Source organism: Mesoplodon mirus, assembly GCF_964341445.2.
Source record: "Mesoplodon mirus genome assembly, chromosome: 8".
Classification (NCBI taxonomy): domain Eukaryota; kingdom Metazoa; phylum Chordata; class Mammalia; order Artiodactyla; family Ziphiidae; genus Mesoplodon; species Mesoplodon mirus.
The window spans coordinates 87,262,521-87,277,155 of record NC_138984.1 but is presented as its reverse complement, the minus strand read 5'-3'; the positions used below and the strand labels follow the sequence as shown (position 1 = coordinate 87,277,155).

The 14,635-nt window shown below is 43.5% G+C and overlaps 1 protein-coding gene across 1 annotated transcript in view; it reads right to left on the bottom strand.

The window, feature by feature from the left end:
* The window catches only part of RAPGEF4 (Rap guanine nucleotide exchange factor 4), a gene marked incomplete at its 5' end in the record, with an annotated part of 310,415 nt that overhangs the window by 133,885 nt on the left and 161,895 nt on the right, over nt 1-14,635 (bottom strand). The window contains 1 exon segment of the mRNA XM_082631169.1: nt 1,469-1,541. Coding sequence (XP_082487295.1) covers nt 1,469-1,541 — 73 coding nt within the window.

Genomic DNA, 14,635 nt, shown 5'->3' with positions numbered 1-14,635 from the left:
AGAACACAAGTGGCCAGAGAGATACAAGAAAACCAGGATAATGCAGTGGAGGCTGGGACCCAAGGGAGAATGGAGTCCGAACATGGAAAATCTTACCCAGTCATAGAGAATGTGTAATAGTAATGACTGAGGCTGGCTATTGGTTGGTCACTGGAGAATTCAGATGGCTTGAGTCAAGAAGTATATGGCAGAAGGAAGACTTTGAGGGGTTAAAGAGTAACTGGTGGTGAGGAAATAATAGCTCACATCATTTGGGTGATTATTATACGCCCGTCACATTTGCTTCTAAACATCTGACACGTTTTGCTTCATTTAATCCTCACAACAATCCTATGAGGAAACCGAGGCACAGAGACACTAAGTGCCTTAACGGAAGTCACACAGCTAGGAGACAGCACAGCTGGGATTTCCAGCTCAGTTACTGGTCATCCCTAGATCAGCCAGGAGAGAAAAATCAAGAACAGGGGAAGAAATGAAAGGAAAGAAAGATCTGCCCTCCAACACCCACCTCTCCAAGGACAGAAGAGAAACAGAGAAAGAGAGGGTACAGGCTGCCCAGAAACTGGGAAACAGAGGGGACGGAAGCTCACTTAAGATCCTGGTCAGGCGGGAAGGAGGGTCACCTGTAGCGAGTGACAAGTCTGAGCGTGAGAACGAGAGTGGGAGTTCAAGGAGGTAGGAAGAGGATGGGAAGGGTGACTCTGGCTCTGAAGATGCTTGGAGTGGAAGTACTACTCGATCCATCAGTGTGTCAGTGTTGAAGTGCTACGGCTTCAGAAACCCCAGGGCTCGCTGCCTTGTAACACATATACGGACAAGAGCCAAGTAAGGGGACCCAGAGCCTCCACGAGCAACTCCCAGGGATGTTATCGAGTGCTAAAAAGATGCTTCTGACATGCATGAACAGATAAACAGACTCAGGACACAGGATTTCTTCGAGTCTAGTGGGCACCCATTAGATAAGAGCATCACAGAGAAAAACTTCCTTTCTTTTATGATCAGCCAGAGACTGATCTGGCTGATTCCAGATCTCTTACAAAAGGTCTGGAATTTGAAGAGGCCATGATTTAAGAAGAATAAAGAATGAATCCCGCTGCTTCTCTCCTTGATGTGTAGCATCAAAATAAGCAAGAGGTGTGGCTCTCAGGTGTCTACGACCAACACAGTTCATGAACCCCATTTTTAAAAGAGCCCAGAAACAACACTTTAAAATGAAGGTATTCTGGGAAAGCATGCTGAAGTTGCAACTAATACCAGAGCATACCTCCCTCTATCAGCTAAGACCACAAAATTATACTATAGGAACAATTTTTAAGAATAACTCAAGTGTGGGCTGGTGGGTCTGTTTATCCACAAAAGAGTCTGGAGACTTACTGTCAAGCTGGTGTAGGAAGTATTTTTTTGTCACATGGAAACACATACCGCACAACAGATTTTTATATACAAAATGTTCGTATTTTTCACTTACTGTCATTGTTAGAGCCTGTTTCCATAACACCATAAGGAGGAGCCAGAAGTCCTGCCATGTACTGTCGATACTTCTGAAAGACAAGATTGTAAACTCAGTGTACAGATATTTACTCACTTTGAGCATTCGTGTATTTACATGTTAAAAAGCAGAAACGCTGGGTGTCAGGAAGCATCTGAGTCGTGTATTTATAGAGCTATGGAGCGTGCTGTCTGGGCTCTGGGGCCTAAAATAAAAATGCTGTGTTCTAAAGAGGTCTTCCCGGATGAGACTGAAAGAGCCCCTGTTGGGGAGGGAGTTCTATCACAGCCCGTTCCTCCATGTACTTGTGACTGATTAGCCAAACGGTGTGGGCTCTTACCCTCCCCTCCACCTCTTGCCTAGCTTCTCATGCCCTCAAACACATGCTCAGGTTTTTGAGGAGGGAAAAGACATTTGGTTTTTGCAGATGCAGATACAAATGAAAGTGCCGCCTTCTTAACAGGTGAATAGGACTGAATCAGCTGTCTTTCAAAGCAAAAAGAAATGCATCTCTAGAAAATGTCTGTTTTGAAAGGAGCTGATTCATCGCCATTTACCAACTTCCTTGTACACTGTACACCTGCCCGTTATGTGACCTCCAAGGAACTTTCGATTTGTGGTCAAATAGAATAGTTTGGCTTCATTTAGAACTATTTGGATTCCCCTGAATTGTCTCCCCCTAACTTTTGGTCCAGGCCTGCTTTAAAACCTGGGGCTCAGCAATACATATTAGCCTTAGGAGTCTGTGCTGTTTTGAAGGGATAAGGCTTGGTGAGCATAAAGCATGTAGGTAGAGTACCCAACAAGAGAGGAGTGACATTTATGAAGAATGGAGAATGAGTGTAAGACATCCTCTCTTCTCAGGTAAGAAGTACAGCCTCCTCCCCTTTCAGAATGAAAAGCTGGGCAATTTTATTTATTACATGGTGTCATGTATACTTATGGTTTATAATTATGATGACACATGTTAAACAGCACCAAAGGAATCAAGACTCTATAACGTGCTTGTGGGTTACACAAACGTCAGCAGAAAAGACTTCATCTGTAGCAATGGGCAGCTGGCAGCATGCAGTATTTGAGCAGCCATCTGGCCCATTTGGTAGATTTGAATGGTGTTTGTAAAGTAACATTGACGAGTTCTCAAAAGAGCCTTCTTCTCGTCAAGATGTGACTAGCTTTTTTTTTTTTTTTTTTAATCCTTTTATCTTCTCGTTCTGAGGCAACTATACTCACACCTGCATGCAAACATTTAAAATCATGATTTTTCTCTGCCTCTGAGTTAACTAATCACTCGAACGTACACATGGGACCAATCCATCACCCTGCATTCCTGACATTTCCTATGATAATTCCCCAATTCTGCTTTTCCTCTTTCTTATGATACTATCTACTCTTCTTCCTCATGAGAAAGCACTGATCAAAGCACACTTCTGGGCATATTATTATGCTGGACTCTGAACAAAACAGGCTCACAGAGAGCAGATGGGCTAGGTTATGTTCTGAGAAGGTTCTATGACCCCCTACAGCCTTTTGAGGTATTCCTGTCACTGTGAGCAACTACAATAACAGGCTCCTGAAAGAAATAATTCATGTTAAATTAAAGGAGCAATTTTGCTTTGCTTAGAAATGTTGTTTTGGATGCAATGGATGCAATTTGTCTCGGGCACCTCAATGTCAATTTCCATGAACTCCAGGGAAGCACCTTGCTGATTCCTAAATGAACAGGACTCCGCCTTCCTTCAACTCCATAACACTAGGTCTGAGGTTGGCTCAGACCTAGTTGGAGCATGTTACCAGGGCTGCCACTCCTGGGAACAGAAAACAGAGCAGCTGTTTGGGGCGCAGAGTGCAGGCTGGGCTTCAGCGTGTTTTTACTGAGCATCTACTATGTGCAGACTGTGTCCTAGACACTGGGCTTACTGCAGAGAACAAGCAGACAAGGCCCCTTGCACTTGTGAAACATCCATCTCCTGCAACACAGGGTACCCTGCCTTGCACATAATAGGATATTAACACTTATCGTTGACGTTTGGAATGTGAATGGACATTTTCAAACATATATAAAAATAGAAAGAATACCACACCGCATACTTACATCCATCTTCAATAATTATTAACTCATAACTAATGTTATTTCATCTACACTCCTATCCACTTGTCCCTCCCAGTTATTTTGAAGCAAATTCCACATATCATATCATTTAATCCATAAATATTTCAGTAGGAATCTCTAAAAGGTAAGGATTCTTTTCTTCCCCCAAACAAAACCATAACACCACTATCACAACAAAGAAATGTAACAATATCTCCATAATATCCAGTCAAGTGCAAATTTCTAATTGTTTCATAAATGTCATTGCTGAATTGAATTTAAAAATAAATTATAAGATACATAGATGAATGGAACAGAATACAGAGCCCAGAAATAAACCCACACGTATATGGTCACTTAATTTACAACGAAGGAGGTGCTGGGAAAACTGGACAGCCACATACAAAAGGATGAAACTGGACCACAATCTTACACCATACACAAAAATTAACTCAAAATGGATGAAAGTCTCAAACATAAGACCTGAAACCATTAAACTCCTAGAAGAAATCATAGGCTGTAGGCTCCTTGACGTTGGTCTTGGCATGATTTTTTTTGGATTTGACAGCAAAAGCAAAGGCAATCAAAGCAAAAATCAGTAAGTGGGACTACATTAAACTGAAAAGTATTTGCACAGCAGAAGAAACAATCAACAAAGTGAAAAAATAACCTACTAAATGGGAGAAAATGTTTACAAATCGTATACCTGATAAGGTGTTAATACCCAAAAATATATAAATATAAAAAATCCAAACTCAGAGATACAGAGAACAGATTGGTGGTTGCCAGAGGTGGAGGGTGGGGAGTGGGTGAAGTGGGTTTTTAAAACCTATTTCGGCAGAACCCTGGGCTCCTTGGAGGACCCTCAGGCAAGGGTACCATGCAAGCAGAACCTTCAACTAGAGTGTCTTCACTTTTAGCTGATACATAATTTAGAGTTCTCAGAGCAATTTCATTTGAAAGATGACTTTTGCTTCTAAAAAAGAAAAGTTTACAAACGACAAAATTAAATAATCTCTAAACTTCCAGCCAGACAGATGTCACTCAAAGATCTCCATGAAAGGGGCTTCCCTGGTGGTGCAGTGGTTGAGGGTCCGCCTGCCGATGCAGGGGACATGGGTTCGTGCCCCGGTCCGGGAGGATCCCATATGCCACGGAGTGGCTAGGCCCGTGAGCCATGGCCGCTGAGCCTGCACATCCGGAGCCTATGCTCCGCAACGGGAAAGGCCACAGCAGTGAGAGGCCCGTGGACAGCAAAAAAAAAAAAAAAAAAGATCTCCAAGAAGAATCAACAAAGACCAAATTAGGATTTGCCTATGAAGTGTTAGGGATTCTATTCTCTGTTAGAAAGACGTCTATGGTTGTAGATTGGCCAAATGACAGGCTGCTCCATACCTGAAAGGGTTATCAACAAAACCGGTAGAACTAAGAACTTAACTGAGATGCGTCATGGTGCAATGCTGTCCTTCTCAAACTGAGGTGTGCAGATGCCCCCAGTGTAGCGCCCAGCAGGACAAGAGGGCATGTGACAAGGGTTAACAGGAGCTCTTCCTAGAGCTTACATTTTATTCTATGTCAAATAGTTTAAAGCATTACTTTTGTATTATGGAGCAGAAAACTAAATTTGCATAAATTTTAAAGATTAAAGCATGCGACTTCAAAGAAATTTTGAGCTTGCTTCTGGCTACTTCTAGCTACAAAGGGTCTAGACCCAAGGCGTTATGTATTGATTTCCTCTACATTCAGAGAACTTCAGTGGAAAAACCCAAGCGCCTCTGATGTAATAGAAAGCATGCAGATGCTGGAATCACACAAAAAGGGGTCTTAATTCTGATTCTACCACATGCTACCTGAGTAAGTTACTTACCTCAGTTTCCTGGGATAATATCACCCATCTTTCAGGGCCATTGGGAGGATGAGAAATAAAATCTAGAGGAGTGCCCAGCACATATTAGGCACTTAATAAACGATTACTGTAGTAGTAATAAACAATCAAGAATTGATCAAACTAATCCCAATATATTTGATGATATTTCCCAAGCAGAGTCTCCAGCTTTAGGGAAGAACACTCTCTAAGTGACTTATTACTGAGGCTGTTGATACACACACTAATATAAAGACCCACAATACATCCACTGACCTGTCTGCTAAAGGGAGCTGTGGAGAAATAAGAATTTAAAGAGTCGATGTTCTAAAGTAATTTTACAATATACTGCCTATTTTCATACCCACATGGTAAAACAGTCCAAGGAGAAGGGAAGAGCCCAGGAGAGGAAGCCCAGAAATAACTGAACAAAAATAAGTAAAGCCTTTCAGCCATCAGAACTGATTTTGGTTAACAAAATCTTAAAAAAAAAAAAATCTCTAAATTACAATTGGCCAGTTTTTAAAGCAAAGTCAGTGCAGGGAAGAAGTCCTCAGGCTAGTGAGGCCAGAAGCCTGTTCTTAAATCAAGGTGGAGATATGCCACTGGCTATCCTAATGTTTTCTGAGAAAAGACAAAAGATGACAGTCTTAGGAAGGTTAAAACCTGGTCTGTCTCTCAGCCCCTTCACTGTGCCCCCAAAGCCACTGAGGGAGGCTGGCTGGGAGGCTGGCAGAGCAGCCACCAGGCTGAGGGAGGCTGTGGGTAAACCCAGCTCTGTTCCACAGCCTTGAGCCCCAGGCTGGGGCTGCTCCCACCCAGAGCAGGGGGTACCTTTCCCTACTCCGTGCAATGGCTCCACATGGCCCAGCTGTAACCTAGAAGCCAGATATAAAAGTTGGGTGGTGTCTGCTGGAGGAGGGGGCACAGTAGACATATGTCATATTCTAAAGGCCAGTCTCAATTTGCCAAGCAGGGCACAAAGAGAATAAAGGCTGGCAGCCTGAACCCTAGCTGGATCCTCTGCGACAAGAGCAGAAGGGGTCCCAGTAGGGCAGAACTCCCCACCCTGGAAGTCAAGGCTTTCCTGACACACTGAGGGCTTTCCTGGGTGTTCTCCGAGCTGCTGCCCGCTGCCAAGGCATCTAGGCTGCCAGCACGTAACTGTCACCACATTCCGCAGCAGCCAGGCGCAGACCGCAGCTTTGGGTACAAGCCTTCCCAGCAACTGTCCCCTGCCTTTTGCCACCAACCCCATCCACCTAAGAGATCCTCAGGTTTCAGGAAAAAACGTAAATAACATCCTTAGGCTGGGATATCAACACTAGAAAAACATTAAAAACAGGAAGCCATGAGGATGATTGACAGGCCTTGCTGTGAACACCTGAGGGTAGGGGCGATGCACATGTGCTCAGAACAGGGACATGCTAATGACAGCTCATGGTGGGCAGTGTCCAGGGTTGGGGAAGAATAGAGGGGACTCTACCGGGGGTGTGGGGCTATGCTGTGTCATCATGTCCCATTCATTACATCTGTACTAGGGTCTCCCAAAGTATTAAAGCTGAGTTCATGAAATGTAATGACAAACAGGTTGCCTGTACTTTCTCTGAAAGTATCCTGATTATGTGGTAGGATAACTTAGAATAGGGAGGTAAAGTATAGGCCCCCCATCTTTTCTGTTTCTTGGCAAGAGTTCTTTCACAACTCCTGTATGTGTAATGTAGGTGGGAAAACGGACATGGCACATTGCTCTAAAATCCCAGAGATCTAGAGAATTCTTAAACATGTGAAGAGTAGAAGCAGTTGTAGAGGGAAACCTTCATGCAGAGTTTTTCTTTTTACCCTTTTAGAGCCCTATGTACCGCTTCTCTCACAGCAGATCACTGGCTGGACCGAGTTTACCTCTTACTGCCCACTTAATCTTTTTCCTTGTTTTTTGACTTCTCTAGCATCGACCTAACAGGGCACAGAGAACTTCCATTACCTCTTCTTCAGTGATGTTTAATTCATCCTTTGGCCCTACTATAGATATTTCTAAATGGAGGCAAAATCTGTTTGCCAACTCCCAGCCATTTTTAATTCATGAGTAACCTGAAAGAGCTGTAGTTTGGAGGGCAATTATCACAACGATAGATCTAATGGAGGAAGTTTCCCAAACCTGAATCGCTTAAGAATCCTAGAATGAAGCCCGAGTAAGATGGTGCTGCAAGTAAGCAAATACAGTCTCCCTCAAAAACTTCCTGTTTGAAATTCTCTCTCCTCCTGGCCTGTGAAGGTGCAGAGATGCCAGCCAATAGGTGGAGGGACCCTCAAATTCTCTCAAGTGAGAGCAGGGCGGTGAGGAATACAGCTTAGGCAGCCCTCACTCCGTCACAGAGATGAGTCAGATTAGCCCAGAGGGAAAGGGAGAGAAAAATGCATTCACTACATCAGTCAAGGGGAAAAGAGAGGCACAGTGGGGTCCTCACAGTGGGATCCCCAGGGGCTTTGCTTCTAGGGATGGGGACAGCCATTCCCACGTGATCATACAATCATCTCAGTGCAGTGGTGCCAGGGGATAGAAGTCAAAAAGGTGCACTGAAAACGTGGCTGGGTGGTAGAGCGGGGGGCAAATTCAGAGCTGGGAGTCAGGGCAAGGACGTGAAACCTGAGGCTGAGAGGGCTTGGAGGTAAGGGCCAGAGGGCCTTCCACGTAGAGGGGGAACGGGGGTGGTGTGCAGACAAAGACGCGTCTCTGGCAGGAGAGTCAGGGTGAGGGTGTTGGGAGAGAGGAAGGCAGTGGGGACACAGCGGTGCACGGGCCAGACAGGCAAGGCCTTGGAGGCCATGAGAGGAATTTGGAACATTATCCTACTACAGTTGGAAGCGGTTTAAGTGGAGAAGTGACAAGAACAGACATGTGTTTTTAAAAGATCATTCTGGCTCCTGTGTGGAGAACGGTTTTGATGGGAAAATAAGGAAGGCATTAAGCCCTTAAGTGGAGGGCAGGCCTGGATGTGGCCCCTCAAAGGGGCCTGAGATTAGCGGAGAGGGAAGAGAGAGGGATGGGGAGCAGGGGTGGTAAAGACCCTTTGTTCCCGAGGCCAAACAACCTCCAAGTACTTAGACTTGATAATAAAGCCTCAGATTTCTTGCCAAAGCACACTCAACACACGTGCGCTTTTAATATGACTAAAAGGTTCCGCGATTTCAGGGGGCTCACGGGAATGATTATAATTTTAGTGCACACTCTGCATCTTTGAGGGACTGGAATAGCCATGAGCTTCTCTTAGAAAAACTCAAATTGAGAGGAAGACATACACACACAGTAGGTCAATGCTACTTAATTGAGTCATAAAATAATTTGTTCTGGAGCTGTGATTGCACAGGAAATCCTCCTAAACTCTCTTTTTTGCTAAGCCTGAACCTACTACAGTCCATCTAATGTATCAATGAGACTATGAACATTGTCTCTAAATAACTGCTACCTCCTTGTTTATATAAAAACCTGTTGATTGACATTTTATTTAAACATATTCGTCTTCAAAGTGATGACTATTAAGTATAGTTATCCTGAATTAAAAAGATGAAGCCCAGCACTTATAAAACTAAGAGGAATATCATAATACATATCATGGGAACATGCAAATTCCAAGAAAGTGCTTAAATGTTGATAATACAAAATTAGGATGCATAAATTGTTTAATAAACCTAAAATAAAGGATCATTTCACAGAAAGTAACAACCCTGACTGTCATCCCATTAGAACAAGCTACCAACATTTTGACTTTACATTCTTGCTCTACAATGTACTTATAAAGGGCAGCAGGCAGTGTAGGAGGGGATTGGCGAGTAGTGATTCAGAAGGTGCTATGGTCTGGCTGTGTCCCCACCAAATTCATATGCTGAAATCCTAGCACCCAAGGTAATGGTATTAGGAGGCGGGGCCTTTGGGAGGTGCTTAAGTAGGAGGGTGAAGCCCTCATGAATGGGATCAGTACTCTTCTAAGAGACCCCACAGAGCTCCCTAACCCCTCCCGCCATGTGAGGACACAAGGAGGAGGGTGCAGCCTGGGAGAGGGCCCTCACCCGACCATGCTGGCACCCTGATCTCAGACTTCCAGCCTTCAGAACTGGAAAGAATAAATTTCTGTTGTTTCAAAGTCCCCTAGTCTGTGGTATTCTGTTATAGCAGCCTGAACACACTAAGACAATGGGGTAGGGGGGTCTTTTCGTGGCCCAAACAGTATCTGAACTTCCACTTTAGAGGCATTTCTTTAGTTTCTTTAGTTTAGTTTCTGGCTTTGTCCCTCAAAACCCGAAACCACTGGGGCATAAGTACTATGCATTTCCGTGGTTATTTTCTGACCGACTTTCTCTAGAAGCATCCACAGGCTTCTCTTACCTGACCTACCTCCTTAACCCCAATCCTACCCTGAAAGCCCACTGTGCATATACAGGATCCCAGTTTTGGCCATATCCACAAATGGAAACTATACAAGGGCAGTGACTTTTGCCTGTTCCATACATTGATGGAACTCGACAGCCTGGAGTCAGCTGCTTCTTACCTTCAAACATTCTAGACCTTTGGAGCCTTTCTACTTGAATTTATTCCAAACTCCTGCAGCTTTTCTGCTCACACATACGGTGCCTACTTTCTTCATCTCCCTTCATTGGTAACATTTCTATTAGTTCTGCTCCAAGGTGCTGTAAACAACCTTGAAACATCCTTGTCAATCCAATCCCATATATACTGTCTGCCTATATCTGGGGAATCCCAGTTAACAGCTCTGTATGGTTCTGGAAGCTTCTGTTTATTGTGGAATACCGTACTTGAATTCCTTGAGTGGTTCCTGGTTCCTGTCACCTCTCTGCTCGAGATCACCTGAACTGTTTTCCTTGAAGACTGTGCTCTTATGCGCCCCACCCAGGCCCATCCTTTCTAATCCCCTCTATATCATCAAGTAACAGACTAGGCCTCCACTTCTCTCCTCATGAACACTAGGAGGTGTCAATGATGAAAGCAGTGCATTCGCCATTCTGGAAAACAGTGTGGAAGAAAACACTCAAGTGGCTTGTGTCCTAGGGGGTAGGGCACGAGAAAGGGCAAGGCTGAAAGAGTTGGGGGGATATAAGCTTTAGGATCTAGGCAAACATGAATTCCCATCCCAGTCCTGCAAACCGCCACTGGTGCTAACAAGACTTTTGAGCCTTCACTGGACCTGGCCCCCAGCTGCCCCTCCAGCCTCAGTTCCTACTTAGTGGCTCTCTCCTCTGTTCTACTCTAGGCTTACGGAGGGCAGGGACCACATCTATATTCCCCCACTGTGTACCTAAGACCCGGCACAGGGCCTGGAACATAGCAGACTTTCAATGAATATTTGTTGAGCAAATGAGTAAGTGAATGAATTACTGATAGTATTTCTCAAACATTCTGAGGTTCAGGTTCCCCAGTAATAAAGCACAAATATTACCCCATACCCCTCATGGTTGATGGAAGGACTGAATGAGATAACCCGGGTAAAGCACCTCACAACCCAGGCACACAATAAATACTAGTCCCCATTCCCTCTACATCATGATTTCTTCTCATACTGATTTGGCCAAGGGCTACATTCCCAGTTAAAAAATTAATGCCTGAAAGAGAAATAAGCCTAATGGATGAAGATCTACAAAAATAAATCTGGGGCTTCCCTGGTGGCACAGTGGTTGAGAGTCCACCTGCCGATGCAGGGGACACGGGTTCGTGCCCCAGTCCGGGAAGATCTCACATGCCGCGGAGTGGCTAGGCCCGTGAGCCATGGCCGCTGAGCCTGCGCGTCCGGAGCCTGTGCTCCACAACAGGAGAGGCCACAACAGTGAGAGGCCTGCGTACTGCAAAAAAAAAATCTGATAATCTGAAGATACAATGAAAGAAGCCATCTGAAACCACATGATGTCCATGGTCAAATATCTCTGTGATGTTTGTTTGCTCTTTATGAATAAGCTTCTTGCTTTTAGAGAAGGGACAGGAGAAGCATGAAGATCAGTTGATGCTGATAAAACAAGACCTAAACTTAACTCATCAAAAATCTCTAAGTACTAATCAATTTTGTAATTTAAAAGAAAGTACAGAGGGATAGAGCAGCCAGTCTTCTCTACCAGAATTAGCACCAAAATGCACTCGTTAGGGAAAATTTAGTTTTAAGAGACCCATGTATGAATCTAGCTGAAAAAAACTGGCAGCCATATATAAATAGATGATGGTAGAAAATGATTCATTTTATATATCCAACTTATTTTTTTCATAATTCTGCCTATTGCTGTTGCTTTCTAAGCCACATCATTTTTAAATAAGTTTGCCTTTTTATTTTGTTCTAACTACCACTGCCCCTTTTTCTCTCCCACTCTTCCCCTCTAGTATAAAATTTTTTATTGCTATAAAATAAATAAAAGCTCATGGTAAAAAATTTAAACTACACAATTTGTAAAATGAAAAAAATAATTCTCCCCTCTCACTCCCCTCCCACCTACTGACCTACCCAGGCTACTGCTGAGTTTACCACTGCTGACACTCATTTCTTCTGTAAGGCCCAGAGTTTTTCTATACTCATGCCAATATATACCTCTCCATTGGCTTAAAAAGGGATCATATGGTACATGATATTTTGTCCTTTTTTCCTAATAATACATTTTGGATAGCTTTTGCTATAAGAACACATTTCACCATCGCTCTCTTGTTAGACACCTCATTTTGGGGCTACACCTCCATTTAACCCAATTGGGGGAAATCTGGAAAATCTATTGAATTTGCATTGTCAACAGATCTTTCCTGAGTTTAAGACAGAAAGATAAAGATCATATATACAGATCATACCAAGTGGTGATTTCAGTTTTATTCTTGAAAATCAGACAGCACTGTAAAAATTTAATTCCAAGGCAAACAAATGTGCAAGCATATCACTTGGAAACGTCTCTGATCTCTCTGGTGGCTTATCTAATTGGTGTCATTATGTTGTAGCGCCATCGACTGCCAACTGTAATTTCTGTAAACCTGAAAAAGGCTTCCATGTCATCCTTTTGAAGAAAAAATATTGCGTGTGCTCCCTCCCCCAACACTGTCAGAAGAAAATGAAATTTAATTAAATTTCAATCTCTGACAGTTTAAAATAATAGAAGAGAAATTATAAAACATTATGGATGAGAACTACCACACGACCCAGCAATCCCACTACTGGGCATATACCCTGAGAAAACCATAATTCAAAAAGAGTCATGTACCACAATGTTCACTGCAGCTCTGTTTACAATAGCCAGGACATGGAAGCAACCTAAGTGTCCATCAACAGATGAATGGATAAAGAAGATGTGGCACATATATACAATGGAATATTACTCAGCCATAAAAAGAAACGAAATTGAGTTATTTGTGGTGAGGTGGATGGACCTAGAGTCTGTCATATAGAGTGAAGTAAGACAGAAAGAGAAGAACAAATACCATATGCTAACACATATATATGGAATCTAAAGAAAAAAAAATGGTTCTAAAGATCCTAGGGGCAGGATGGGAATAAAGACGCAGACCTACTAGCGAATGGACTTGAGGACATGGGGAAGGGGAGGGGCAAGCTGGGACGGAGTTAAGAGTGGCATGGACATATATACACTACCAAGTGTAAAATAGATAGCTAGTGGGAAGCAGCCGCATAGCACAGGGAGATCAGCTCGGTGCTGTGTGTCCACCTAGAGGGGTGGCATAGGGAGGGTGGGAGGGAGACACAAGAGGGAGGGGATATGGGGATATATGTATATGTATAGCTGATTCACTTTGTTATAAAGCAGAAACTAACACACCATTGTAAAGCAATTATACTCCAATAAAGATGTTAAAAACAAAGCAAAACATTATGGATGGTGGCTGAGTATTATTTCCTGATTTTGATAACTGTGTTGTGGTAATATAAGAAAATGTCCTTGTTCTATGGAAACATACCCTGAAATATTTAATATTTAGGAATAGAGGAATACAATGTCTCAAATTACAAATGATTCAGAAACAAATGAAAAAGAAAAAGAATGACAAAGAAAACGATACAAAATGTAAATAATTGGCAGAATTGGAGTAAAAAGCTTAGGGGAGTTCTTTATGCTATTCTTGCATTTTTTCTGAGTATATTTAAAATAATATAAAAATTAAAAGTTTCCAAGAAATGACAAGGAGTCAGAGTTGAAACTTTAAATGATTACTCTTAGTGCATTTATTCTGTCAACATCTGCCTTCCCCAACTCGGCTCAGTTACAGGCTCTGCCCCCATTTTGTAGGTCCAGCTGCCTCTGACTCTCCAGCAAGTCCTTATCGAAGTGGAAGCTCTGTCCCCACCAGCAGGGACAGTGGTCCCTGGGTGCCACATGTCTAGGTATCTGGCATGTGGGGAGGAGGTGTGCAGGGGTGGAAAGGGCTACAGAGCGACAGCCTTCCCCAAATCCCACCTCACATGCTTGGCCCCATGGCTGGACTTTGACCTTGACTCCTTATGTGTCCACTCCTTTTATGGGACTCGAGTCCGGCCCTCAATGCAGTCCACAGCCTGCTTGCCCTTGCCTGCCTCCTTCCCTAGAGGATATTTCTTGTCCCTTGCACCTCTAGTTCTAGCCTGAAATACTGCCCAACCTTGACAGATGACCCAAAACTGCAATGCAGTCACCTGGTCCGGTTTTTGTTTGTTCTTTCTCTGTTGGCAACCCTTTTATCCGGGCCCCACCCATCAGACCAGAGGACCCTCCTGGTCTCAATACCATCCTGGATCAAGGCGGACTTTTCTAGGCTCTCCGAGCACTGTCACTTTGATTGTTGGCCACTGCCCTCAGGGGTCAGCCTTCCAGCCTTTTTGTAACCAGGTTTTCTGGGAATTGCCTTCTGGCCTCTTTGCATTCTCCACACTGGGCTGTCTTGAGGCCCGAGGACACCAGATGTCTCATCTCCACTGTAAGCAGAGTTGAGGAGTTTAACGGTCCTACACAGAGTAACCTCTGATCACACACAAAAACAGACTGATTTCTGCTGCAATCTAGAAACTCAATTTCAAATGTCAATTCTCAGAAAATAGCTACATCTGGCTTTCCTATAAATTCTCTCTCTAGTGCTAGAAGGAAAGAAACAACCTTTCCACCAGTCAACACAAAATCTAAACAATATGATATGAGTGTGCCATACTTATGGAAACCCAAAGTA